The sequence below is a fragment of the Epinephelus moara genome, chromosome 7 (genome assembly GCF_006386435.1).
Source record: "Epinephelus moara isolate mb chromosome 7, YSFRI_EMoa_1.0, whole genome shotgun sequence".
NCBI classification, from domain to species: domain Eukaryota; kingdom Metazoa; phylum Chordata; class Actinopteri; order Perciformes; family Serranidae; genus Epinephelus; species Epinephelus moara.
In genome coordinates, this window is record NC_065512.1 from 17,448,227 (window position 1) to 17,473,231 (window position 25,005).

General features: G+C 39.7%; 2 protein-coding genes across 2 annotated transcripts; one reads left to right on the forward strand and one right to left on the reverse strand.

Annotated features, from left to right (window-relative positions):
* The first annotated feature begins 2,852 nt into the window (after positions 1-2,852).
* On the forward strand, positions 2,853-10,980 carry LOC126392833 (growth hormone-regulated TBC protein 1-A-like). Its single transcript, XM_050048500.1, has 9 exons — positions 2,853-3,909; positions 4,136-4,302; positions 4,785-4,930; positions 5,036-5,194; positions 6,503-6,627; positions 6,995-7,091; positions 8,193-8,365; positions 8,457-8,642; positions 8,912-10,980. Exons 2-9 carry the CDS (start codon positions 4,235-4,237, stop codon positions 9,011-9,013), a joined length of 1,056 nt encoding a protein of 351 aa, XP_049904457.1. The 5' UTR covers positions 2,853-3,909; positions 4,136-4,234; the 3' UTR covers positions 9,014-10,980.
* On the reverse strand, positions 10,731-19,558 carry lamp1b (lysosomal associated membrane protein 1b). Its single transcript, XM_050048505.1, has 6 exons — positions 19,175-19,558; positions 14,289-14,482; positions 14,052-14,180; positions 13,848-13,914; positions 13,526-13,693; positions 10,731-13,438 (listed from the first exon to the last, which is right to left on the reverse strand). The coding sequence occupies exons 1-6, from the start codon at positions 19,233-19,235 to the stop codon at positions 13,299-13,301; spliced, it is 759 nt and encodes a 252-aa protein (XP_049904462.1). The 5' UTR covers positions 19,236-19,558; the 3' UTR covers positions 10,731-13,298.
* Positions 19,559-25,005: the final 5,447 nt, after the last annotated feature.

A 25,005-nucleotide genomic window follows, 5' to 3' on the forward strand; every position in this document is an offset into this window, starting at 1 on the left:
CCACACTGATATGAATTTGTCAAAGCTTTAATATTACATTTTTAGAATATTAAACCATGTTGATTGTTAATAATATACAATATTTAACAAGAGTTATTGTCAGTACTTAGCTGTGATAATTTGGTTAATTTGATAATGGTGCTTTGTAAAGCAACCCCACCAGGGAATAGTTACCCACTGTTCATTATGTTTTTGTTATTCCCTAGTTAGCAACTTTACAATTTAACATGAGTGAAGCTGTATGGGATGATGATGATGATGAGCTGATCAGAATGTCTGTAGTATGATCGTATAGTTTAACATGTTTATTCAACATCCTACTTCATTATACAAGGCGGGTCAAGTGACTTTGAAATTAGGGATGCACGATATTGGATTTTTTGCCGATATCCAACATGCCGACATGTAACAACTCAATTGACCGATGACAATATCAATACCCACTTTTTTCTCTCTTATGTCTCTTCTGTAGTGGAAATATATTAATTCATTCATTGTGTAGTATAAGGAAAATCATGTTGGCTGATTCTGATTGATTTGAAAGCCAACATGTTGGTGGATTTCGATTCAATTCATTTTAAAGCTGATATCAGCCGATACTTATGACATGCCGACATTACCGTGCATCCCTATTCAAAATAATATTTCTGCCATCATATATCTGCATGCTGTGCTATCCTTTGCAAAAGACCACGACCTCTTTGTAGCCAACATAAAAGTTTATTTTTTAAGTATATTTAAACTAAGCAGTATAGAAGTTAATGTTCAGTTCGATTATAATTGGAATCTGATTGATGACCTTTGTTTGTGTCTCTCCCTAGTTTCTTTTCATCTCTATTATTGCTACCAAGGCATAAAAGGCCCCCAGAATACTTAACTTTATAACATTTATGTTATATACCACTGAGAATGACAGAAAAAGAACTCAAGCTGTGGCTATATGGAGTCAGAACATTGACAGTAAATTTTGGCATTGTAAAAAAAAAAATTTAACTGAAAAACAAGTGGCAACCTCCAGGGCTGAAAAAAGAAGCCAATACGGAGGTGCCAAAAACTGCACGGTCACTTGAGGCTGGTTTCAGAAGCAAGTCATTCCCCATAGACCTCTGTGTTAAAATGCCCAACTTTACAGCAGAAATAAACATGTTTACAGACTGGTACAAACAACTATAGCTATTTTGTTCCTTCATGACAACTGTATGGAGGGTGAATTTTTATATTACTCATCCCTTTGCATTTTATTAAGGCTTAAAATTACACATAATTAAGGACAAGCCGCTTTGAGTGACAGGCTGTCTGCTGATAGTGTCCTCGGCTTCTCAGTCCTGGGCTCCAGCTTCCAAATACAGTCACTTCTGGCTCCAAAAAAAAAAAAGATGGCGACAGGCAAAATGCCAAACTCAAGGCCTCAAAACAGGAGTCCACCAACCAGTGGGTGACGTCACAATAGCTATGTCCATTATTCTTACTGTCTATGCTGAAAAATAAAACCGACATTAAAAATTACTTCATTTTGTTTTGATATGTTTTCAATCTGAAGTGTTTTTCAGTGACAATCTTCTCATTTTTTCTTCATGTCACTTTTTTACAAGTGTTAATTTTTTTTAAGCTAGTGTTAGCACTTGTTTCAGTGGACCTGACTTTAACCAGCATGGTTTTTAATGTTAAAAAAAAAAAAAAAAAAAACATCAAACAGAAACAGACTCAACAGACTTGCTGTTTGGGAGTTTCAGGTGAACTCATGGAAGATATTTACATATGACAAATGTGTAGTGTCTTAAGTCACAGGCTTCAGAGTGGACTGTGTGGGGCCAGAAGTGTGACGTTCTCCTCAGTATGCAGATTATATGTAAATCACACTGTTGTTGTCTCTCTGCTAAAACTCCTCCTCTCCACATGGTGACAGGAAGTTAAAACAGAAAAGTGGAGGGAAAAATCAGCATAAAGAAATCTCAAAATCGTTACTGGAAATTACATCAGAATGAAAAAATATCAAAATGAAATAATTTTAATGCCTGTTTTGCTTTTTTTTTTTTATGCCAATGTCTCCTTTTTCAATGTCAAATTTTATTTTTTTGGATGCCAAAACTTTATGTCTCTGCTCTGGCTCCACACAGCTGCAGCTACCATTTAAGGGTAGCTTCACATTTCTTTAAGCCTTACAGAAAAATAGTCAGGTGCCAAAGGACTGTGGGCTTTGTTCCCCCGCACCTCCATTGGAAGCTCATCAAGAAGGGATGTTTTAGTGGTCAGTATGAACGGGAGGAATAATAACAACAAGTAAAACCAGTTTCAGTTTACGTATGGGCACCTTACTGTTGTTCTCAAACACAGACATGAATGGCTATATTCTTTACGGACAACAAGGATATGTCCACAGCAAAGCTTCAACAATAAATGTCTTGATTGTCAACAGCGGCAGACCATGAGAAGACGCAAACCAGGCAAATGATTGGGCAGCCCCCGCCCCCCAAAAAACCCTGAATTGGTCCCCTTCTGACTAATGTATGACCTTGATGGGCTTCTTTACCTGGGGTCCCCCAGAGTCTAAGATCACCACTGGTTTTCAACTGTTAATTTAATTACCAACTAATGTGGTAATCAATCTGAGTATTCTTATTGAGCCAAAGGTGAAATTACATATATCATGTTGTAGTGTCAGCGCTCATTTCATTTTACAGGAAAGAGTTTTGAAATGGTAAGTTCACAGATGCAGGAAAACTCGAACATGTAAACAGGACAAAATATAGGTCTATTACATGCGTATAAAGTAAATAAAGGGGAAAGAATTTTTTTTTTTTTTAAACAAACGAAAAAAAACAACCTAAGTCTAGATACAGGACTTCCTCAACTCCATCTATAATCTGTGATTTTTTTTTATTTTTTTTTAAAGAAAAAAAGTCAAAATTCTCCAATTCCAGTTTCTTAAATGTGAATATATTCTTGTTTCTTTGCTCCTCTATGACAGTTAACTGAATATCTTTGGGTTGTTGACAAAACAAAACATGTCAGGACGTCATCTCTGGCTTTTGTAAACACTGATTGACATCTTTGATAATTGACAACAACTAAGTGATTGAGCAACAAAATAATCAGCAGACTAATCGACAATGGAAATAATCATTATTTGCAGCCCTAGTCCTCGGAATAATTTCTGGTAATTTGGTGGATGTAATAATCATAAAATGAGCTTTTTGTTCTACAGCGTGACTGTTTGAGGGGAAAAATTAAATGGGCATTTATTTTATTTTATTTTAATTTTCTTATTTTATTTTATTTTATTTCAATTTTTTTAATTTCATTTTACTTTATTTTATTTTCATTTATTTTATTTTTTTATTTATATTTATTTATTTTATTTTATTTTATTTTTTGGCCTCTTGAAAGTAGCAAAAACAATTATTAATTCTAGTAATTTTAAAGGTCCAGTGTTTAAGATTTAGGCATCTATTGGCAGAAATTGAATACTATTAATAAGTGGGTTTTTCTTAGTGCACAATCACCTGAAACAAACAGTCATTATATTTTAATTCCCTTAGATGAGCCATTTATATCTATATACGGAGCAGGACATCTTACACCATGTTGTTTCTACAGTAGCCCAGAACAGAGCCAAACGCTGGCTCTAGACAGGGCCATTCATAGTTCTTCTGCATGCTTTGCACTGAGGAAAATTTTCAGTTGAATCTGCAACCTCTCCACTAGATGACACTAAATCCTACACACTAGAGCTCTCAGTTAGAGTAGTAAGGACATTGTCTGACATTAGGACAGCTTTGAAATACTCTGCAGATCATGCAGGGAGATTAAATTTACAGAAAATATGTTTAACTGCTAAAACAATTTGTACTTTTTTGGTTGTTGGTTAATTATTTCTTAGGGAGGACTATGGTGGAGAAATTTGGACTGGTGAGGAATTAATGCCCCACAGAAACCTTTATTTAGATAAATCATTGACAATAATATGGGGACATACACGCAAACATCACGGTTTCTCTTCCTCCAATTGTTTTGCATGCAAATAAAGCACCTGGGGATGTTACCTGGGTGTTATTTAAACTAGCCCCTCCTCCCGGTGAAAAGTGTAAGGTGAGTCATTTGAAACTCAGACCGCTTTTGTTATTTACCTTGACAGCAGCCAGCAGTTCTTTCCCAAGGAGGAGAAATGAAATAGGCTCCTCCGTGCAGGTCGTTTACAGCCTCGGTGGACTTTACCTGCAGCACATGACACACAATGGAAATGGAAATGGAAATGAAAGGAGACATTTCTCAGCCTCTTACGTGTTCTAATGACAGTGAAAGGTGAGCTTTGTGTTGATGTGGTGTTTACTCTGACTTCATGGCCTTGTTTTAGTCGTGGTGGTTACATGTGTATTCTTCTACCAGTTCTTTGCACCAGCCTCTTCCTTCAATAGCTTGCTGCACTTAATGTTTCACTTCACAAACGTGTAAAGCTGTTATGAAAAGCCAACCATCAAGCTCAGTGATATATAAATGCTAAGAATAGTTTTGTGGAAAATATGAAATTTTTCAAGGTTATTTTTGAGCTTGAGTTTTGCTCCTTGCTACTAATCCCACTTGAAAGTAATTTAAAACTGGCTAATCATCCAGCTTGGGTATTTGATCTCCCTGCTACAGAAACCCAACCCAGCGGAGGCTGTTGTAGTGTCTGTCATCGGGGAATAGGAGTGAGAAAGAAGGGTGGGGAGGAAAAGTGACCCCAGCTGTCAGTTGTTCCTTTTTCTCATTCATCTGTACCACACTGTGTGGATTTGCCTCGGCAGGATTGACCCCTATGGCTTTGAGAGACGTCACGATTTCGAATCCTACAAGGAGATGATGAATGAGTATGTGGCCGTCCTCAACAGAAGGTCGATGAGATGGTCCAAGCTCCTTCAAGAGAAGCCGCACGTGGAGAAGAACCTGACAGGTAGGAAGTAATAAACACGCATTCAGACACACCACCATTTCCTCTTGCTGTCTTTTCTGTGCCGCCTGTGGTGATGTGATGTATTTATGAAATCTGTTTTGGAAGTGAAAAGGTATGTGCGTAAAGGTGTGCCCAATGAGCACCGTGCCAGGATTTGGATGGCAGCCAGTGGTGCAGAGAAACAACTGGAGAGCAACCCGGGTTATTACCAGTCTCTGCTGGCCATGGAGCACGACGCCAAGCTGAAGGAGACCATTCACACAGGTACAACAAAAAGATATCAAGATATCTTGACATGTCAAAGGAATGATGGCTGAATTCCATGTAGCTGCTTCAGTTGCAGGGTCCTGGTATTGCCTTCTCACTGTCGCACTGTCGTGGTTTACTGGGACACGTGAATGGAGCCATCCAGTAGAGTCTTCGTCAATGTTATTAGTGACACCTGAGCTTTTGCTACTGTGATAAGCCAGTATGTGTGCAGTTCAAAAAGCCATACAGCTCATTTCCACACAGTTTTGTTTTGTGTCCATATTTCTATAACACAAGGAAATGCATCTCTTGATGGTTGGATAGAAATGTCTCCATAGAAATGGCAGAAAAGTACATTTTGGGTTGTCTCCATACCAAGCGAGGTGATCAAAGTCCAAATATACTGTGTCATCAAGGTCTTTTTGAATCGCTCTTAGTCTGGGCCCTCCACTGGGACCACTTTGCCTTTGGAAACCCTACAAGGGGGTATTAGCCCCGGACTATACAACTCCCAGGTTCGCATTGACATGCAAACCCCTCCACCACGATAAAGTGGCGATACTCGGAGGAGAGTCCGGCGGAAATGAGTTTCCTCTGTGGGGTAGCTGGGCTCAGCCTTAGAGATAGGGTAAGGAGCTCAAACATCGGGAGGGAGCTCGGAGTAGAGCCGCTGCTCCTTCGCATTGAAAGGGGTCAGTTGAGGTGGTTCGGACATCTGTTCAGGATGCCTCCTGGGCGCCACCTGTTAGAGGTGTTCCAGGCATGTCCAACTGGTAGGAGGCCCCGGGGCAGACCCAGAACATGCTGGAGGGATTACATATCTCATCTGGTCTGGGAATGCCATGGGGTCCCCCAGGAGGAGCTGGAAAGCATTGCTGGGGAGAGGGATGTCTGGGGTGCTTAGCTTGGCCTGCTGCCCCCACGACCCAGCCCCAGATAAGTAGATGAAAATGGATGGATGTTAGCTAAAGCCCCAGATAAGTAGATGAAAATGGATGGATGTTAGCTAATTCATTTTTATGCTAACTTAGTGTATACAGTGTGTCCAAAATCTGCCTCAAAAGTTGAGTTTTTTTCAAAGGACTCGAGGCTTCCGGGCCGAGAAAAGAAAAGGTGGAAGGAGGAGTTTCACAAACACATTGAAGATCACAGAGCCACTGGAGACTTTCGAGTTGACTTGTATACGTATACTCAGAGCTAGTTATGTGGAAACAGCGTAATATAGTGTCTCCCAACTCCCCTGCAAAAAAAACATCCACAGCTCAGCTCCTATCAACACACAGACCCTAATCAATGCACAATTCTTGCCTTGTTTATTGACAGACATGCACAGGACCTTTCCTGACAACGTCCTCTTCCAGAGTCAAGCAGAACCGAGCCTGCAGAAGGCTCTGTACAACGTGCTGCTGGCCTATGGACACCACAATAAGGAAGTGGGGTACTGTCAGGTGAAGGAAACACTTTCTCCTCCTCTCACTTGTCTGTTGATATAAAGAACTTTACATAAGGAACAGGACTGACTAGTTCTTGATTCATTTAAATACTGTGTAGGATTTTCCCCGAATCTAGCTTTCACTGACCCTCTTAGCTTCCTGCACAACAAACTTAATCGTTTAATTTAAATTAAAGTCATGCTTTAATGTATACTGAAGTCATAACTTCCTCTTTGAACTAAAAAAGGAAATCAATGGGTTTATATGGGCTGTTCATATGTCCAGCATAAATTCTGCTGTGTATCTGGCTTCATGTGTCTGTAAACCTACAGAATGTCGATGGACTCACCAGTTAGATAATCTCTGTCTCTGTTCATATCAGGGCATGAACTTCATCGCAGGCTACCTCATGATCATCACAAAAGATGAAGAGAAGTCCTTCTGGCTCATGGATGCATTGTTGGGCAGAATGCTGCCAGGTAAAGATTCTATTTTAAATAGTTACACACACAAGTCCCTGCCGCCTCCCAAATGTGTTTTAAATTAGTCTGATTAGAGATCTGCTCAGGTCCTAGGTGAGTGTATGACGAGGTAAGCAAAGTCAGTGTCCAGCCCTCACAACTGCGACATAACTATCAGGGTAGTGAGAGAGATGTCAATCAAAGTCCTTAGAAGAGGCCTAATGAGGAATTGTAAGTGGAAACACCTGTGTCAGCAAACCAAGGCTTAAATAAAGCATTCAAGCTAAGAAAAAGCTTAAATGTACTAAAAATTAATAACATAGCCAGTGAATGTAGCAGTGCTCAGTTACAGAGGAGATGATCATGGTCATATTCCGGCAGCATGCAGTTTGTAAAGGCAAATTCTGTTAAATATTTAGATTATAACCAGTTTTAAATATCTTAAAATCTCCTCTAAATGATTTTGATTACATTAAATGAGATGAAAGATGTGTAGACTCCTTAGAAAAGATGTGATGAGTCCTGCTTTGCTCTAATAAAAGCTATGACATCAGCATACCGAAAGAGAACAGACTTTACAGACCTGAGAGTGACACAGCACAGTAATTTAACCCTGCATACAATAAAGGTCTCAATGAGTTCCTGTTTATAGGGGAAGAAAGATAAGCTCTTACCTTTGCTACATTTGTAATGACATTTAAATGTATTAGCCTATGCTCGACAGTGCTCCTCTTTTTTGTACTTCTTAACTGTTTTATCACGGCCTTCTTGGGTCACTGATATCAGATTTTTTTGAGGGAATTAAGGCAGTTTAAATATTTGTCACAATGACTATATGATTGTGCATCAGCTGCAATAATGTAAATAAACAGTGCTTGCTCTAGACCCTAGTTGTTATACAAAAGACTGAAGTATAGTGGACCCAGGTTAGAGTCTTGTGGCACTCCACGTAGAAAATTCAATTCAAGTCCTGGACAAGTACAACAATCTGAAACATTTAGATTTGACCTTAGAGATATAAATAAAACCAGTTCACAACAGTGCTTAATATGCCGACCAATACCTATCACAAATTCACTCAGATGAAAAGTAAACTCACCTACTTTGTGGATATTGTAGACTTCTACAGCCCGGCCATGTTGGGCCTGAAGACAGATCAGGAGGTTCTCGGGGAGCTGGTGAAGGCTAAAGCTCCTGCAGTAGGACAGCTCATGGACCAGTATCCTGGTATATGGACACTGGTGGTGTCTCGCTGGTTCATCTGCCTCTATATTGACATACTCCCAATTGAGGTAAGGAAGAGTTGGTAAAAAAAACAATGAGAAATTCATGATGTTGCACATGACATTTTACAGGTGTCTTTCTTGTTCCTTTTGCTTGCAGACAGTTCTGCGGGTCTGGGATTGTCTTTTCTACGAGGGCTCCAAGGTTCTTTTCCGTGTTGCTCTGACTCTCATAATTCACCACCAGCCGGAGATCCTGAGAGCTCGCTCTTTGACCGATGTGTGCGAGTGCTTCAAACAAATCACCAGTGGAGCTTTCACTCTGGACTGCCACACCTTCATGCAGGTGCGATGAGAAAAGACACAAACTCTGGCTGTTGCTACATGTGCTCAAAACAGGAGGAGTGGGTTGCTGGCAAGAGGAATGTCTGGGGTACTTTGCTTGGCCTGCTGCTCCCGCAACCCCGTGTTAACATGAAGCTTATTATGTTATGTTATCTTAATATGAGGGAGATTAAAGGCTGCATGTAAACACATCTTGGTGTGTACTCATTTTTAAAGAAATCTTGAACCTTAATCAATTTGGTGACATTCTCTCAAACTTGCTTTTTACAGAAAATCTTTACAGAACCTGGGAGCCTGTCAATGGCAACTATAAATAAACTGAGGGAGAAATGCAGACAGCGAATACTGGAGGAAGAATATGGACGGCCGTGAAGTTTTGGATCCACTATGTATCCCTTTGGCTTTCATTCAGTGTAAGGACGTTAACACTGTACTATCAGGAACAATTAACTATTACCAAATGGACATACTGGTGGGTTTTTTGTTTGTTTGTTTGTTTGGTTGCCTCTGTTAAAAACAGCTATTTTACACTCCAGTACCAGTGAACTGGATATCTGAAGGATGTGCTGAAGCTTCCTCACTAATGTAGATTTTGTATTTTTTACCTTGTCTTTTGTTCATGGTCCCATATTCTGCTGCTAGATACTTCAAGACCAAAGTATTTCAATCTGCCATGCTTTTAATTACTTGCACTATAGTAGTGTTTCTTTGTTGTAGTATGGTAATTTGTTTTGTTGTTGTGGAGAACGGAGAAAAAAGGGAATTGTTGCTCACCTGAAACACTATTGTAACCATCCATTTCTCTTTCTGAAGTAAAATCAGATGTCCTAATTTACAGAACTCAAAACAGCCTCTGCCAAACAAAGGTAAAGAGAAGTGGTGATTTCAGTGTTCAGTGTTGCTCTCAAGCAACGGTTAAGTCAGGCGCTCCAAACCTGTGTTTGTATATTAAGTTTATAAATCCAGTAACAAAAGCTACTCATTTCTGAGCTCAGACAAAAGGCTTTTCAAACTCAGTTGTCCCAGTTGTTAACAGCTAGAAACCCAGAGCCTCCTCAAATCTGCACAAAGTTTTAAAAGAGCAGGGTACATTTGTACAGGAGTAAAAATATATTAAGACTCACATTTAGAGTCACAATTCTGGGCAATAATAACTTGTACATTATCATTTAAATGATGAATGATGAGACAACAGGCCCCTCAACAGACATGACGTGTTGTTTGTTGTCATTTTGTGTATCACTGTGACGCATTTAATGTCTCTATGGTATCATATCTCTTTTTAGTAGTTTAGCATCTCTTAAGCTGATGACATCCATGATATGCATCTGCACACACTGCGATGCCACACAGCTGGTTCATTATCAGCATCTGTGTTGATCAGCAGTGATGTGGTGGTTCACTTTTACTCTGTGATCTGTAGCCTATAGTTCAGCTTTAGCTTCTTTGTCTTTTTAACCTGTTGTTGCTGCTGAGTCAGTTTGACATCCTGGATATATCCTTCAAACACAGACTGTAGACCCCTCTGTCTGCTTCTATCTGGAACACAGGGATGTCCACTACCCTCCCTAGACTCTGATGTTCTACTCCTCTGACATCAGCCATGCAAATTGAGTCCATGAACTGATGTAAATTTCACATTTCCTGTTTCTACTCAGATACTGAAGTGAATGTGCTTCTTGTAACAGGCTCCAGGTGCCTGAGGGCATTTCTAACAGTCATACACCTTTGGACAACTTCCCCCACCCTGCCCTACAGACAGACAGACTGATGAGCCCAGAAGTGATCAAACTATAAAGAAATAGAACACCGTAGTTCAGAGTCCTGCAGGCTTTCATTTCAGTCTACAAAACCTGCACGTTAAAGTCTATCCACAGCTCAAAACTTAAACTGTTGTTTAACTATTTTTAAAAGTCGGGATTCTTTACACAATAATGTAATTTAGTCGTTGATACAGACAAAAAAAACAAAACGCATAATACCGCAGTTATCCTCGAATACTGTACCGACTCTTCTAAGAAGTCCAAACAAACCAGGAACAGGTTCAGCAACTGATGAACTGTTTGAAGGCAAAACAAAAGTCAAACAGTCTCGTTCATTCACTTTTATTGACCTCTCCTTTAGAAAACAGTTCAAACAAATCCATTAAAACCTTATTAAATCACTACATGAATATTTAGATGCGGGAGAAAAAAACAACATAAAAAAACAAATATCTGCAGTTTCTCCTACAACATTGAACAATGCATATTTATGGTAGTAACAGTACATGAAGGCTACGTGAGACACAAAGAAAATGTCCCAGACATGGCAGCACACAGTGTCAGTGAGTGAATGAGTGAGTACCTCTACGGCATTGGCTTTACTTTAATCCCATCTATGTCACAGCTGGGAAGGCACTGATGAACACTGACCAGAGCAATTTGGCCACTTTAATCATTACATGGGGCTGTTTGTCAGAACTTTAGTGCAACTTCTCCCTTCAGCTACCAAAACCCAGAGTGGGCCCATATTCAGGGGAAAAGAAAACAAACAAAACCACCCAGTGGAGTAAAACACTTCAACATGATTACACTCTTACAGTGATGTCCTGAGCTTTTTCATCCACATAAACCAACAGCTGTGTGTTTGTGTTTTTAAGCAACTCCTGTTGCCTGTGAGAACTGTAACAGCAGAATCCAAAAAAGTGGCTATTGTTATTCTAAAGGAATATTTTACCCATAAAATGATCATTTGTTTATCAGCTACTTATCCTGTGTTACAATGAATTCTTGAAGAAAACGTTGCTCTCCTTACGTGTCTCCATGGTGGGTGAAGAATCCAAAAACGGAGAAAATTTCTGAGGAACTGGAGCAAAACGGCTAAAACCTTTTGCTAAAACCTTACCATTTAAGACATTTTCATATATGCTTGTGCATTTAATTGAGTCGCTAAGGTGCGCTACTCGTCCATGCGTGAGACTGTTTGTGTTTGTTTTGAATAGTAATGAGCATACGACTGGATAAATGAGGTTTTGATTATACTGCACGAGTTGTGCGAGAGTCTGTAAATGGATATTCAGATACAGTTTTGCTCCTGTTAAATATCAACCCATGTGACTTCAATTCATTAAGAATTTTTTTCCATTTTTGGATTCTCCGTTCACCGTGAAGGCGTAAGAGAAAAACAATGTTTCCTCACAAATTCAACATAACATGAGGCGAGTAACTGATATACAAATGATAATTTGTGGATAAATTATTCCTTTAAAGGAAGAGTTTGACATTTTAGGAAATTCACATTTGTGCCCAGAGTTAGATGAGAAGATTGATACCACTCTCATTGTACTGCTAGGAAACTGTTAGCTTAGCATTAAGACGAGAAACAGGGAGAAACAGCTAGCCTACCTCTATCTTAAGGTAACAAATCTTCTTACCAGCACCACTAAAGCTCACTTATCAACACATATCTTTTTTTAATCAGTACAAAAACTGAAATGTGAAAGCATCACATTTTATTTGTGATGTGACATTTTATTACTCTGCCCTCTGCCTGTATATATACATTTTTGGGCATGTAGCCCTCAGTCAGTAGCAGCATGCAGGTGAGGCTAGGACTGCATTAAAAAGCAGTGATCAGGAGCTGTGAAAATCATGGACAGAGCGACAAAATAACGGAACAAAGCCGGGGTTGGCCCTCACTTTGACTTTCACCGGAAACACTGTTAACAAAATTTAGCTGGCAATCCTTGCATTGTATAATGAGATTCAGAGCTACCTGTGGCTTCATATTAAGCAAATATGAGAGTGGTATCAATCCTCATGTGACTCTTTGCAAAAAAGCAAATAAGCCTACTTCCTAAAATGTTGAATTATTCCTTTAAATAAGGTGAAAAAGCCAAAACACAATTATCTTACACAGCTGACGACTGCATCTTCAGTCTCCATACAAAATTAGTTGAGTACCTTTCAGAGGGAACGGGACATATCACCACTAATCCCAGTGAACAAATCAATTCCTAAATGCATCTTAACTACTTGGGGGACTCCTCACATGTCCTTTATCAGATTGGGTTATTGTGTTTTTAGTATGTTATATAAAATCTGCATACTTGGGCTAAATGTAGAGCTGCAATAAAAAAAGTCAGATGATGACTGTCTGCAGTAGATTAAGTTTAACACGCAGAAAAATTCCCTTTATAACAACAACAGACCTCACTGACGACTAAAAATGGTCGCCCTAAAGCAGATCAACGTTAAGAAAAGCTACAGTAGCGATTCCCTCAAATCCCATAAATCCCTCAAAATTCCTTTCACAGAAATCATAAATAGTACAATACAATTTGAGACTCTCATGGACCCTCTGATCAACATCCATCCCCTGCTTTATGTCGTACCCGTAGGTTCTTCTGTCATTTCATTACTATCTCCAAACAAAGCCCCCCTTTTTTATGAATGAGCGGGTCAGTTTAGAAAGAGCGTATCAACCTCCACAAAGTGATAATGACTAGTGTTACTGATGAGGGCGGAGAACAGCACACACACAGGCAGGGAGGGTGGAGGATGGAGGGATAGAGGGGGGACAAAGGGAGGAGTGTTAAGTCTCATAAAACAGTGGTTAATCTGAAGGGTGGGACAGCGCGCTCTGGCCTCTGGGAACATGAGAGTGACAAGTGACCTCAGATGGTTTGGTAGCCAGCGTGGCTCCTCTTCCTGCCAATGAGGTACGCCAAGAGCACGATGAGGACGAGACCTGCTAAAGCTGCTCCGACTATGATGGGGATCAACATGTCATCTTCGTCCAGCTGGCACTCCTCAGCTAAGAGCAGGGAAACACCACAGAGGGCAAATTAGGGCGAGAACGCCGATTTATTTTGATCACATTGTATTAGACGGAGGTGTTTACCTGCTCCGAACTGATCTCCGGTGAGGCCGAAGGGCTGCACCTGCACCTGGAAGGTGTTGATGGACAAATCCTCAGCCACATTCAGAGTCTGCTCCTCACGACACATGTATGAGTAACCGTAGGTGCCGCGCAGGTAGTCCAGACTGCGGTTGTGGGCTACAACGGGCTCTATAGCGAGGACAGAACAGGGAGTGATTACAGTAAGTATGCTTCAGTAAATTAGAACTGAGGTGCCACCTCTTCCTCACTGAACCGACAACACTTGCTCATTAATCTGATAAAAGGTAGTTAGCATGAACACTGGGAGGTGAAGTTCACTCACCTTTCATGTCTGGCAAAGCTGCAGACAGAGACACTTCACTCAGGTGGTACTTATGGGACGTGGAATTCTGGAGAGAAGCGTCAAGAACTCAGTGACACTGCAGTAAAGTGAGTTTACATCAAGCCCCTGCTGCCATCTAGTGGCTGTTTCAGGAAATACACGGAGGTCATATACACAGTTATGAGGGCAGATACAATAACTTACCAGGGTGAAGAAAAAGGTGAGGTTGGTCTTGTCTGCATCCGTCGTGAGCTGCAGGGAGGCGCTGTCTGTGTCACATGATCCAGAGGACTTTGTCATATTGGGCCGAAGGTTCATAACATCCTGCACAGTCTGTGAATTAAAAGGACATCACATTTAGCATTTACAACCTGTTAATGGGTCTGTATTTTTAGCTCCGACAGAATTCATTCAGCTGTTGGAGGGTTTATATTTAGGCACCTTGTTCTGGGAGACAGAGTTGAAGGTGATGTTGAGCTGCAGACCCATGGATGCCAGTAGACAGGTAGTACCGTTGATGTTCTTGACCAGGTAGTTTCCTTTCTCAGGTCTGCCAGGGTCTTTGTGCGGTGCGGCGGTGGTTTGGGCAGTTGTGGGCGGGGCAACAGTAGCGAAACCCTGGTGCAGGACGGCAGCTGTGAAAGACAGTCAGTTATGAGTCTAGAGCCCCTTTCACACATGAACTGCAAATCTGACATTATTAGGATATTACCCAGGGAGCTGGATGTCAAAACGTAAATGTCCGAATCAGTTGGATTGGATATTTAACAGACCCTACCCTGCAAGCTCCCTAGTTCAAAGTCCATGTAATGTGTCCCGGAGAATTCACAGCGTGTGAGCAAGCGTGTTGATGATGTTTCTATCATGCAACTCACGTGAAACCGCAAGAGATCAAACATAAAAGGGTGAAGAAGAAGAAACATTTACATTTAGTCAGCAACAAAAATTTCTGACTGGACAGATGACAAGATTTGGGAACTTCTGTCGGTATTAGCCAACAGTGAAATCATCAGACAAATTTAAGGAACGACAAGAGACCATTGTGTAATATGCGTCATGTCCTGCCTCCTGCATGTTCTGCCCCAGGCGCCACCCTTCGCCTAAACCAAAAAGACTACTTCCAACATATTTAAAATTATACATAAAGAAGTACAGGGTTTCTGCATGGTTCAGTAAGTTAAATTTAAGACTTTTAAAGACCTTTTTAATATCACAAAGAATGCAAAGACCTGTTTCACAATCACATTGGACAAAGTATAAAACCTGTCAGGTCGTTATGGCCTTTGATTAAGCCATTTCAGAGTCCATTTTAGGAAACTGATTCAGCACTTCCAAGCCATATTTAACAATAATTCCTAATGATATAATCCATTAAATTAAGGCCACCTGGACCTAAATCAGTGGCAGAAAATGGAAACAGAGTTTTAACTAAAATGGTTTTAACATAAATAAATACACTGAATTGTCAAAGAAGTAACTGTTTTAGGTGCAGGCCTATTTTAATTACAGCATTTCACTTGATGTGACGTGATGTGACAAGACTCACATTTGAATTTAACATTCAGATTGTCCTTTCCACTTGGTTGTGTCTAAAAGATGTTAGGACTGTACAATTTTTATCAGTGTTAAAACAAGTACTCAGGACCTTCACTTGGCAATAACACAATGAGATGAGGTTTGTATCGACATCTGAACACACCAGGGTGGAGCCTGATTTTCATCTGAAGAAAAAAATGTATTATTATTATTAAAAACATATTTTTTCAGTGAAGTTTAGTGCTTCATTCTGTCTGTGAACATGCAAGTGGTTTGAACTGCTGTGAACCACTATGGGGTGCTGCTTCCTTCTCAAACACACACACAGTGCATGAAAAGGAAAATTCCTCTGTGCGAGAGGCAAAAGCCCTCATGGTATGTACCACACTGTTACAGGTTTTGCTTTGTCACTAATGCATAGTACTTACGGGTAGCAGGTTATTAGCAGCACAACCAGATGGCTATTCTAATAACTGTGGCTGCCAGCTAAGTACAGTGGGGTAAGAAGTAGGGGACTGTTACAGGGAATGTCATTGTTCAGGTGATAAAATGTCAGGAAATATTAAAAAGCCCAATTTGACATGTTTATTTTGAAAAGCTTGTCTTGTCTAACAACAGCTAAAAATCCAAATATATTAATTTCACCATCTTACAGGGGTTAGAGCAGCAGCATTTGAGAAGGTAAATTTGGCACCTTTGAAAAATAAACAGACTTATCAAACAAATAATAGTTAAACTTTTATTAAGTACAAGATTTGCCTCTGAAATATAGTTAAGTTCAAGTGCAATCAAAATTAAAGACCCCCTCTACTCAAAAATATGTTCTGGTTATCATTAGAGATGTTCAGATACCATTTTTTCATTCCAGATACAGATTCCAATAGCTGAACTTGTGTATCAGCCGATAAAGAGTACTGGTCTGACACCACTGCATTTAGAAAACAAATTTAACAGCTGTCTTCAATTAACCCTGTATGGAAAATATATGATTTCTATCACTGGTGTATGACATGGCGCAGGTTAAACCCTTTGTTAAACATGATGGTGATGTTGAAATTAGGTACTATACATGTTGTCTTTTTACTGGTGGGACTTTCCAGTGTTTCCAGTATTGCCAAATTGCTGACATTTTGCTAAAAGCTAACGTTAGACGTAGCTGCCGGTGGCTGCACAGTGCCACTTGCTGTGTAGGGTACTGCTGTAGAACAGCAAAGAAGAACTGATTTCTGCTGTTTTATCTAGGTGTGAAACTACTTTAGGGAGTATCGGACACATTTCTTTTACTGGTATTGGTATCAGAACAGCTCCACTTATCTCTACTTCACCTGTTTGACTGTGCACAGTCTGACACTAGAAGGCAGTTTTGACACTCATTTGCTGAAGATAAAAACATTAAATCTCAGTTTCAGACACAGACATATGAGTGTGATTTTGTGACATCACACTAGTTTTGAAGTCAACCATAGTCCAGGATATCAGGCACTGTAATATCCTTTGATTCACCAAAACTTAGCTGAATCCTACAGCACCATTCAACCAGGAGACTCTTTTTCTATGCCGATCTGACAGAGCAAAGGAGAGGAGGCGTGTGTGCTTAATGGTGAATAAAGACTGGTGTAACAGTGGGAATGTGAAGTTCTGTCCCATTCCCGCTGTGGATCGCTGCTATATAAACCACAGATTACCGGAGCAATCCAGAGACACAGACAATTATCAAGCAGCATCCAATCATGTAAAAAGACGCAAAAAAAGATGTGTGATGCAGAAACTTGAACTACCAGCTCCCAAACACTGAAAATTGACTCTTCAGTGAAATAGGAGACGTCTTATGACCAGTAGTTTAACTTCTGCACTGAGGGAGAAGGAGTAGATGTAATTTTTATACTGTTTAACCAGGGTAACTGAACTGTTGTATCTAAAAACCATTTCAAACACAAAATACTATTCAAAGCACAGTGTTTTTACATACCTTCAAAACCTTTAAAACACTTTAAAAACGTGCAAAACTTGAGTTTAATGTACGTATTACTTTCCACCACTATTAACAGAACTGAATCAGCCTCAAGGCTTTAAACCAAAACCAGGAAGCACGACCACATCACACCAGTTTTAGCCTCTTCACATTGGCTCCCTGTTTGTTTTAGGATTGACTTTAAAATCTTATTGATTACTTTTAAGGCTCTTTGTGGCCTGGCTCCAGATTACATGTCAGACCCGTTTGTCCCTGATGAACCTTTACGTAGTCTGAGATCCTTGGGCAGTAGTCTACTGTTTGTTCCAGAGTCCAGACTGAAGACTAAAGGGGATGAGCTTTTGCAATCAGGGCCCTGAGGCTCTGGAATGACCTGCCCAACGATGTAAGGCTGTCTGAGTCACTGGCTTCTTTTAAGGGTGTTTTCACATAGTCATTTTTAAACAAATCGAAATCACTCCTCTTAAAGTGCGCCTTAAAGTGGACCAACATTGTCAGCTCATCTGAAAAAGGACTCAGTTCTCTTTCCGGTCAACTTCCGCTCTCATGGGGCCTCAGTCCTCTTCCTATTCACACTACAGCCTATATATAATATGTGCTGACATAGCTTATTTTTGTACTTTGACGTGGCATTGCAGTGCAGTTATGAAGCCCCTCACTTTCACATGAACTTTAAATTGGAGGAAAACCTTAGTGTTTCTGTGCTGTAGACTGTTGTCATTTGATGTGTTCTACGTTCCACATCTGGAGACGTCCAGTATCTTCTGTGGACCAAACTACTCCTTGTCCTGTGTCCTTTTAAGCTTTACAGCCCAGTGTGGTTTCATCTGTTTCTTCAAGCATCCCAGTGCAATAGCATGTGATATAGAGGGCTAAATACAATGGCAAAGAGCAAAGTGAACCTGGAGCGCTTTGTGTTCACAAGGCACAGGTTAAGCAAACTGCACCTTGGACTTGAGGTGGTCGTAGTTTGGTTCGCTTCAGAGGGGTCTGACTTCTCTTGGAGTGGTCACATATGTGCAAAAAATGCTGAGTCACTGCTCTGAATCTGCCTAGAGGGCTGAAATGGGCCAAGTGTGAAAACACCCTAAATCTCTCCTACAAACGTACTTCAAATGAGAGAGCATATCCTGACTTTATCTGAGCTGTGTGTCTATTTTATTGCCATCTTAATGATGTAATTTCCCATTTATTATCATGATTTTAGTTTCCTTATTTTATCTTTTACTTAGATGACATTTTGACATGTTGTTTTATTCTCCTTGTGTTTTAAATGTGTTTAGATTTATTGTACAGCACTTATTAACTGTTTTGAAAGGTGCTATATAAATAAAGTTTCTCCATTTTGATGATGGATTATCGAAGAAACTGATGCAGACATCCTTTACTCTTATTTCTCTGCTCCCTTTCGCCCCTAGCCTCCTCCATTTACTTTTAATAAGACAAAGGATATTTGATAAGGGAGTAAACTGAGATTTATCCTGTGTTACACTGACTCCATTACTGTTAACACTCAGTTTCAGTTCAGCTGAGGAGGGACGTGAACGCAGCATTTAACTCCTGAGACAGCATTTATAAGTTAAAACGCTGATTCTGACATAAAAAAATCCACATTATCTATTATGTATAGGCCTGATAATGTTGCCCCTACTATATACTACATTCAATTTGAGTCATTACTGTTAAAATATTACAAAAGGTTGCTTTTTACCGAGCTAACGTCAGTCGTGCTAGTTGAGGGCAGGTTATCAGTGACCTTCGGTAACGTTGTTTTGCTCGCCAGGTAACTGTAACGTTAGCTAAAGCAACCGATACTCACCTAAAATCAGCTGTATCGTTACTCCCACACACCATGACTGGACACTGCTGCTCTGCTTCATGTTTCTCCGGTTCCTCTCCGGGCTGCTCCTCAAGAAATCACGGCAACGCAAGAACACAGGACGCTGGTAGTTAGTTAGCTAGCTTAGCAGATGTTGTGCTAGCTATGCTAACGTTAGCGTAACAACAGCAGCAGCGAAGGGAAAATAAAAGTCAAACGCAGTGATTTGTTGAGGTGAAAAAGCGCTGCTCTCGGTAACTAAAGCCACAGGCGCCTCTGGTAACAAGTTTAAACTTTTCTATATCCGTATACGCTAGCTGTGAGGTTATTTTAGCTCGCCTATACACACTTTATCACCGCAGATACAGCAGAGACTGACATCAGGGTCATGTGACACAGGCTTTAAGAAACACCCAGAAAGTCACGTGGTCAACAGCAGCGACACAACATGCTTATTATTTATTTATTTAACAGTTAAAGGATACATTCATGGTTTTTAAAAGGCTAAATATGATACTAGCATGTCTATATTCAGCTGTGGAGAGTACATTTAGTCATATACCGTGCCTAAGTACTGTTTAAAGGTTCTTTACTTGAGTATTTAGCTACTTTATACTTAAACTCCACTAAAATCTGGAGGAAAATATTGTATTTTTTGCCTCTAGTGTGCACTAATTACATTTGGATGAACTATTTCCAAAGAAGAAAACATTTGATATGCTAATAAAATACAAAACACTATCAAATTTTAAACCAGTGGCTCCCAAACGTTTTGTCTTGTTGCTTAAAATCAGCGTGCAGTTGGGTCTTCTTGTCACCTTTCGGATAGAAGAAGGAGAAGAAAGGTCTAAATACGATACGATACAATACGATTTAAAAGTCTAAATATGATACTAACATGCCTATATTCAGTTGTGAGGAATGCATTTATGTAATGTGCTTAAGTACAGTTTTAATGTACTTTACTTTAATATTTTACTTTACTTAAACTCCACTAAAATATGGAGGAAAATATTCTACTCCTTACCCCAGTAGTCACAAATTACTTTTAGATTAACATTTTCCATTTAAAAAAAACATTTGAGAAGCTAATAAAATACAAAACACTATTAAATCATCTTGTTTATAATCAGTGTGCAGCTGGGTCACCTTGTTACCTAACAGATAGAGGTAGAAGAAGAATAAATGCTTTATTAATCCCAGAGGGTCTGTTGTCATATACACACAGGCCTGAAATACACACACATGCACAAACAGGACCTGTACATGCATTAAAGTGTCAGTGCAAGGGGGCTGCCTTGAACAGGTGCCCTGAGCGCTTGGGGGTTTGTTGCCTTGTTGTGCCTCTGCAGTGCCCAGGAGGTGAACTGGCACCTCTCCAGCTACCAGTCCACACTCCATACTTGGTCCTTATGGGGACTTGAACTGTTGACCCTCTGGTTCCAAGCCGAGCCAAGTCCCTATGGACTGAGCTACTGCTGCCCCAAATAGGTATACTTATGAGCTGTTAGTAAGCTGCAATCTGCGGGGCTGAAAAATGAAGCCAATGTGATAAATGTGGAAGTGCCCAAAAACTGCAGTTCTTTAAACGGCTGCTTGAGGCTGGATCCAGAAGCCAGTCAATCCCCAGAGACCCCCATGTTGAAATGCTCAACTTTACAACAGAAATAAACATGTTTACAGCCTGGTAAAGAAACAGTTTTGGTCTTGATAGCTATTTCCCCCTTTCATGACAACAGTACGGGGGATGAATTTTTACAGAACTCACTGATTTACATTTTATTAACACATAATTGAGGGTGGGGCCGCTTTGACTGACCGGCTGTCTACTGATAGTGTCCTCAGCTTCTCAGATCCACTCCTCGCCTCCACAGCTCCAACCTCTCACCCAAATATGGTCACTTCTGGCTCCAAAAAGTCAGAATGAAGATGGCCTAAATGTTGAATTTGAGGCTTCAAAATGGGAGTCCACAAACCAGTGAGTGACATCATGGTACCCACATCCATTATTTTTACAGTCTATGGTTGTCAGCAGCTCCACCAAGGGGACCTTTCTCCTCTAACCTTCTCACATGGTTTCCTCAGGGTGGCTGGTAGATTTTGGAATCCACCAGTCACAATAGCAGGTGGACAGAACATTAATGTCCAATCCTGGGTTTCATACAAATAACTATTCATGGCCCAAAAAATAAAGTTTTCCAATGTTTCCCACAAAATCAAAGTTTAGAGAAAAGTCCAAACAATGTAAAGACATTTGTGTATCATTTGTATGTACCTATTGATCAGCTCATGATCCCATCAGATTTATCTTGTGGCCCTGAAGGTCAAAAGGTTGGGACAAGACTGACTGCATAGGGTGCTGCAGAGATGATGTGTGTTTGTAGGCCTATGTGGTTGCGTCATCAAAAAGCCCATTGTATTTCATCAAGTGCATTTATTGGACATCTATTCAGTATTTTCTACTTTCCAGATTAAGATTTTACATTAAACAATATATGATCATTTGTACATTATTGGAAGGTATATAAGATAAAATACAAATGTATTATATCAAAACACAATTGTTTATTTATCTGTTTATGTGTTAGTTTTGTTGCCGGAGCTGTGACCCTCACAGGACAGTGACACCCACCTGATTTCACTAACTAACAGGGTCCAGAAGCTTGAAATGTGAGCATCTAATTAAAGGTCCCTGAGGTCAGACCTTAGTTAGAGGTCCCTGAACATCTCACACACTAGTGTCAAAATGAAGTCTCCTCTTTAACCTGCCCTCACTTATCTGCCTGCTGGTTCAATAGTCTCCATGAGTGTCACAGATCAGTGTGATTATGCAACCTCTCTGTAAAGACGCAGGGGTCTCATGTCTGTAACCTCTTCCTTTACACAGACACACACTAACATTTAAGCATCATAGGGTCAACTTATCTTCTGACCTTTCGAACACACAGTTACTTAAACAGACTGTGAGCATCTGCAAATCTCAATATCAATCCATCTGCAGCCTGCTGATGGACTCTTAACGTTTTTCTAGTTGTTAACCAACAGTCACATTTTGTACCTCATAATCTGTACAATCAGATTTTTACTCTCTGCTTGATAAGATGTGGTTGCCACATTTTTAGATAAATGCAGACCAGTGACATAGGCTGCATTTTTAAAGGTTGTTCATCTGAGCAAGTATCTCAAACACTGATGCAATACATCTGTAAATGTCCAGGTTACAAAGGAACAAAATTCATCTAGAGTCGGATTACTTCATGTTACAGATTGTTTATAACACACTGTAATGTAGCTGTACGCAGATATAAGGACATTATTGTGTTTAGTATTGTATTTGTTGACAGCTATAACACATATAAAAAGCTGGTGTATGACCATTTAATAAAAGCCTGGTAACACAGTATAAAATATATTTACCAGTGACAGTATGTTATGACTACCTTATAAAACATTTATTAATTATTTGTTTATTTGTTTCAGAACTGCTACAGACTCGAAAGAAATTCCTGGAAGGATAATACATGTGGTTTAACATGAATTTAATGGTAAATTCTGAACATTTTAAATGTAGCATTTATGTGTTTTTCACTTACACGGTTGTGGTTTAGTAAATCAGACACTGATGGTATAGTATTGTACCGTACTGTATTTTACCTCTTTACATTAAAGGGGAACTATACCCATCTTCACAATTCATACATGTTATTCCTATGATCTAAGACAGTCCAGAAACAAGTTAACATGAACAACTCTTTCCAGAATCCAAAAAACTATACATATTCTTTCTGTTTAGCCCAGTTTAGACCGAAGATTCACGGCAATGTTGAAACAGGCAGCTACTTGTGAGGTGCTGGTTCACACCTGTGCAACTGGAAGAGGCGATGCATCATCTCTATGCAACTCTCTGTACTTCCGTTCTGATTTCCTAGACCGGCCTCACTCCAAAGTCGTTGAAATCCAGTGCTTGGGCAGTGACTTGCGGTGTCAGAAACCAATGAAAAAAGGCGCCCTTTAATGTCAGAATGATAAATGGTGCCTGGCAGCATCAGGGGGAAACGTGGCGGGACAAGAACCAAAGTTAAGGCGCCAAAAGTCCAAGTAGGGTGGGCAGGAGTGGTGGTGGATGGGTCCAACAAACACTTACTTTCATCCAAGATAGCGGTGTTCACATCCTGTAAGATTCTAAAGCCAAACCCTGTTCTTTTTTCCCCAAACACAACTATGTGTTTTTGTTGTTGAAGGAGAAAAAACAATCAATTCGCAGTGTTGTGCTGATGTAGTGCGTTTATTTTGAAAAAGACTGTATGTAAATGTTAAATTTCCTGTGAAAATGGAAGTGTATTTTGAAAGAAGACAATGCATGTAACAGGCAGAACTTGACACGTGTCCCAGAACTTTACCAACCAACGCACCCAGGGGACCTTTCACATCGTATGTGGACGTGGAAAGTCCATGACCAAGCATGTCAATATGCGTTGAGGTCGCTGTGAGAATGTGTTTGATTTGCAGCTTTTTAGGTTTATTTTGTGGCTGAATATAATTTGTAGCTTCTTAAAATATGAATGAGGATAGTGATAGTGAGATACTGGCTACAGCTGCATTTGTAGTAGTGAAGGGAATGGCGTGAAACAAACAAATCACGCATCAGATGGACTTTATTCATCATAGATACGCCACAATAATCAGGGATGGGCAGTATTTCTATTACTTGTATTTAAAATGCGTATTTCAATTACATTTGAGTATTTTGTAATTTGTATTTGATAAGGCTGATAGAAAGCAAATGTAACTTGTCACAAAATACTTTTGAGTGGAGTAATTTTGTATTTAAAATACTCAAAATACTTTCTCCACGAATCAAAAAACAAAAATAATAGGCTACACATTCTTATAACCTTGGATGTAACAATATTTTTTACTTATTTATATACATATATATATATATATATATATATATATTTGTTTTTTAAAACTTGGGCCATTCAATGTGCCCTTCAATGACATAGTGGTCTGTTTTACTGGACTGTGCATAACATAGGAAATTGTATGTTGCTGTGGTTGATGTTTGGGATGAGTATGCTACAAATGAATTGCCTGACGTGGGATCAATAAAGTTGTCTGAATCTAAATCTGAATCAATAAATAATATTTTAGGGTAGCCTACAACAAATTGTGAGAAAACAAGCGCAAATTGTCAATAGCTGCGACCAAATTTGCTACTATCACACCATTAATGGACGAATCATGGTTGTTCTTTCTGGCATAGTTTTGTAAATTTTGAGCATTTTTGGTCAAGGACTTTTTGAGTTATTCACAAAAAGATTTGAATCGGTTAGTATAGCACCACCTATGGACAAATCGTGGGCATTCTTTCTGGTATAGTTACTCATGGTCTCTAGTTGCAGTATGCAAATTTTGAGCATTTTTGGTCAAGGACTTTTTGAGTTACTCACGAAAAGCTTCGTGGACCGACCAACCAACCAACCGACCAACAGAGTGACCTATAGAGCTGCGGGTTGCTGCTAAAAAGAGAAAGGAAAAAAGTATTTTCTGTATTTGAAAATACAAAATACATGTATTTTATTTTGATACATTTTCTGGCACCAGTATTTTGTATTTTATTTTGATACATTTATTTGAGGGGTATTTTGTATCAAAATACATTTTGATGTATTTTTGCCCATCTCTGACAATAATATAAGTAAGCAGCGGCAATTGATCAGTCAGTGACCCACCATACAACACCTGCACACCGTGAGGATGGAAACAGAAGGCTCAGCAGGGACAGAGCACCTGCACAGCAAGCGAACACACGTCTGCAGTCATTTTGA

Excerpts from the sequence above, each read along its gene's own strand:
- lamp1b (XM_050048505.1), bottom strand. The coding sequence starts at position 19,235 with ATGAAGCAGAGCAGCAGTGTCCAGTCATGGTGTGTGGGAGTAACGATA. Across the intron at positions 13,694-13,847 it reads AGCTTTGCCAGACATGAAAG|AGCCCGTTGTAGCCCACAAC; the intron begins GTGAGTGAACTT and ends TCCTCGCTATAG. Across the intron at positions 13,439-13,525 it reads CGGAGATCAGTTCGGAGCAG|CTGAGGAGTGCCAGCTGGAC; the intron begins GTAAACACCTCC and ends CCCTGCTCTTAG.
- LOC126392833 (XM_050048500.1), top strand. The coding sequence starts at position 4,235 with ATGGAAATGGAAATGGAAATGAAAGGAGACATTTCTCAGCCTCTTACG. Across the intron at positions 4,931-5,035 it reads CGTGGAGAAGAACCTGACAG|TGAAAAGGTATGTGCGTAAA; the intron begins GTAGGAAGTAAT and ends CTGTTTTGGAAG. Across the intron at positions 6,628-6,994 it reads AGGAAGTGGGGTACTGTCAG|GGCATGAACTTCATCGCAGG; the intron begins GTGAAGGAAACA and ends TGTTCATATCAG.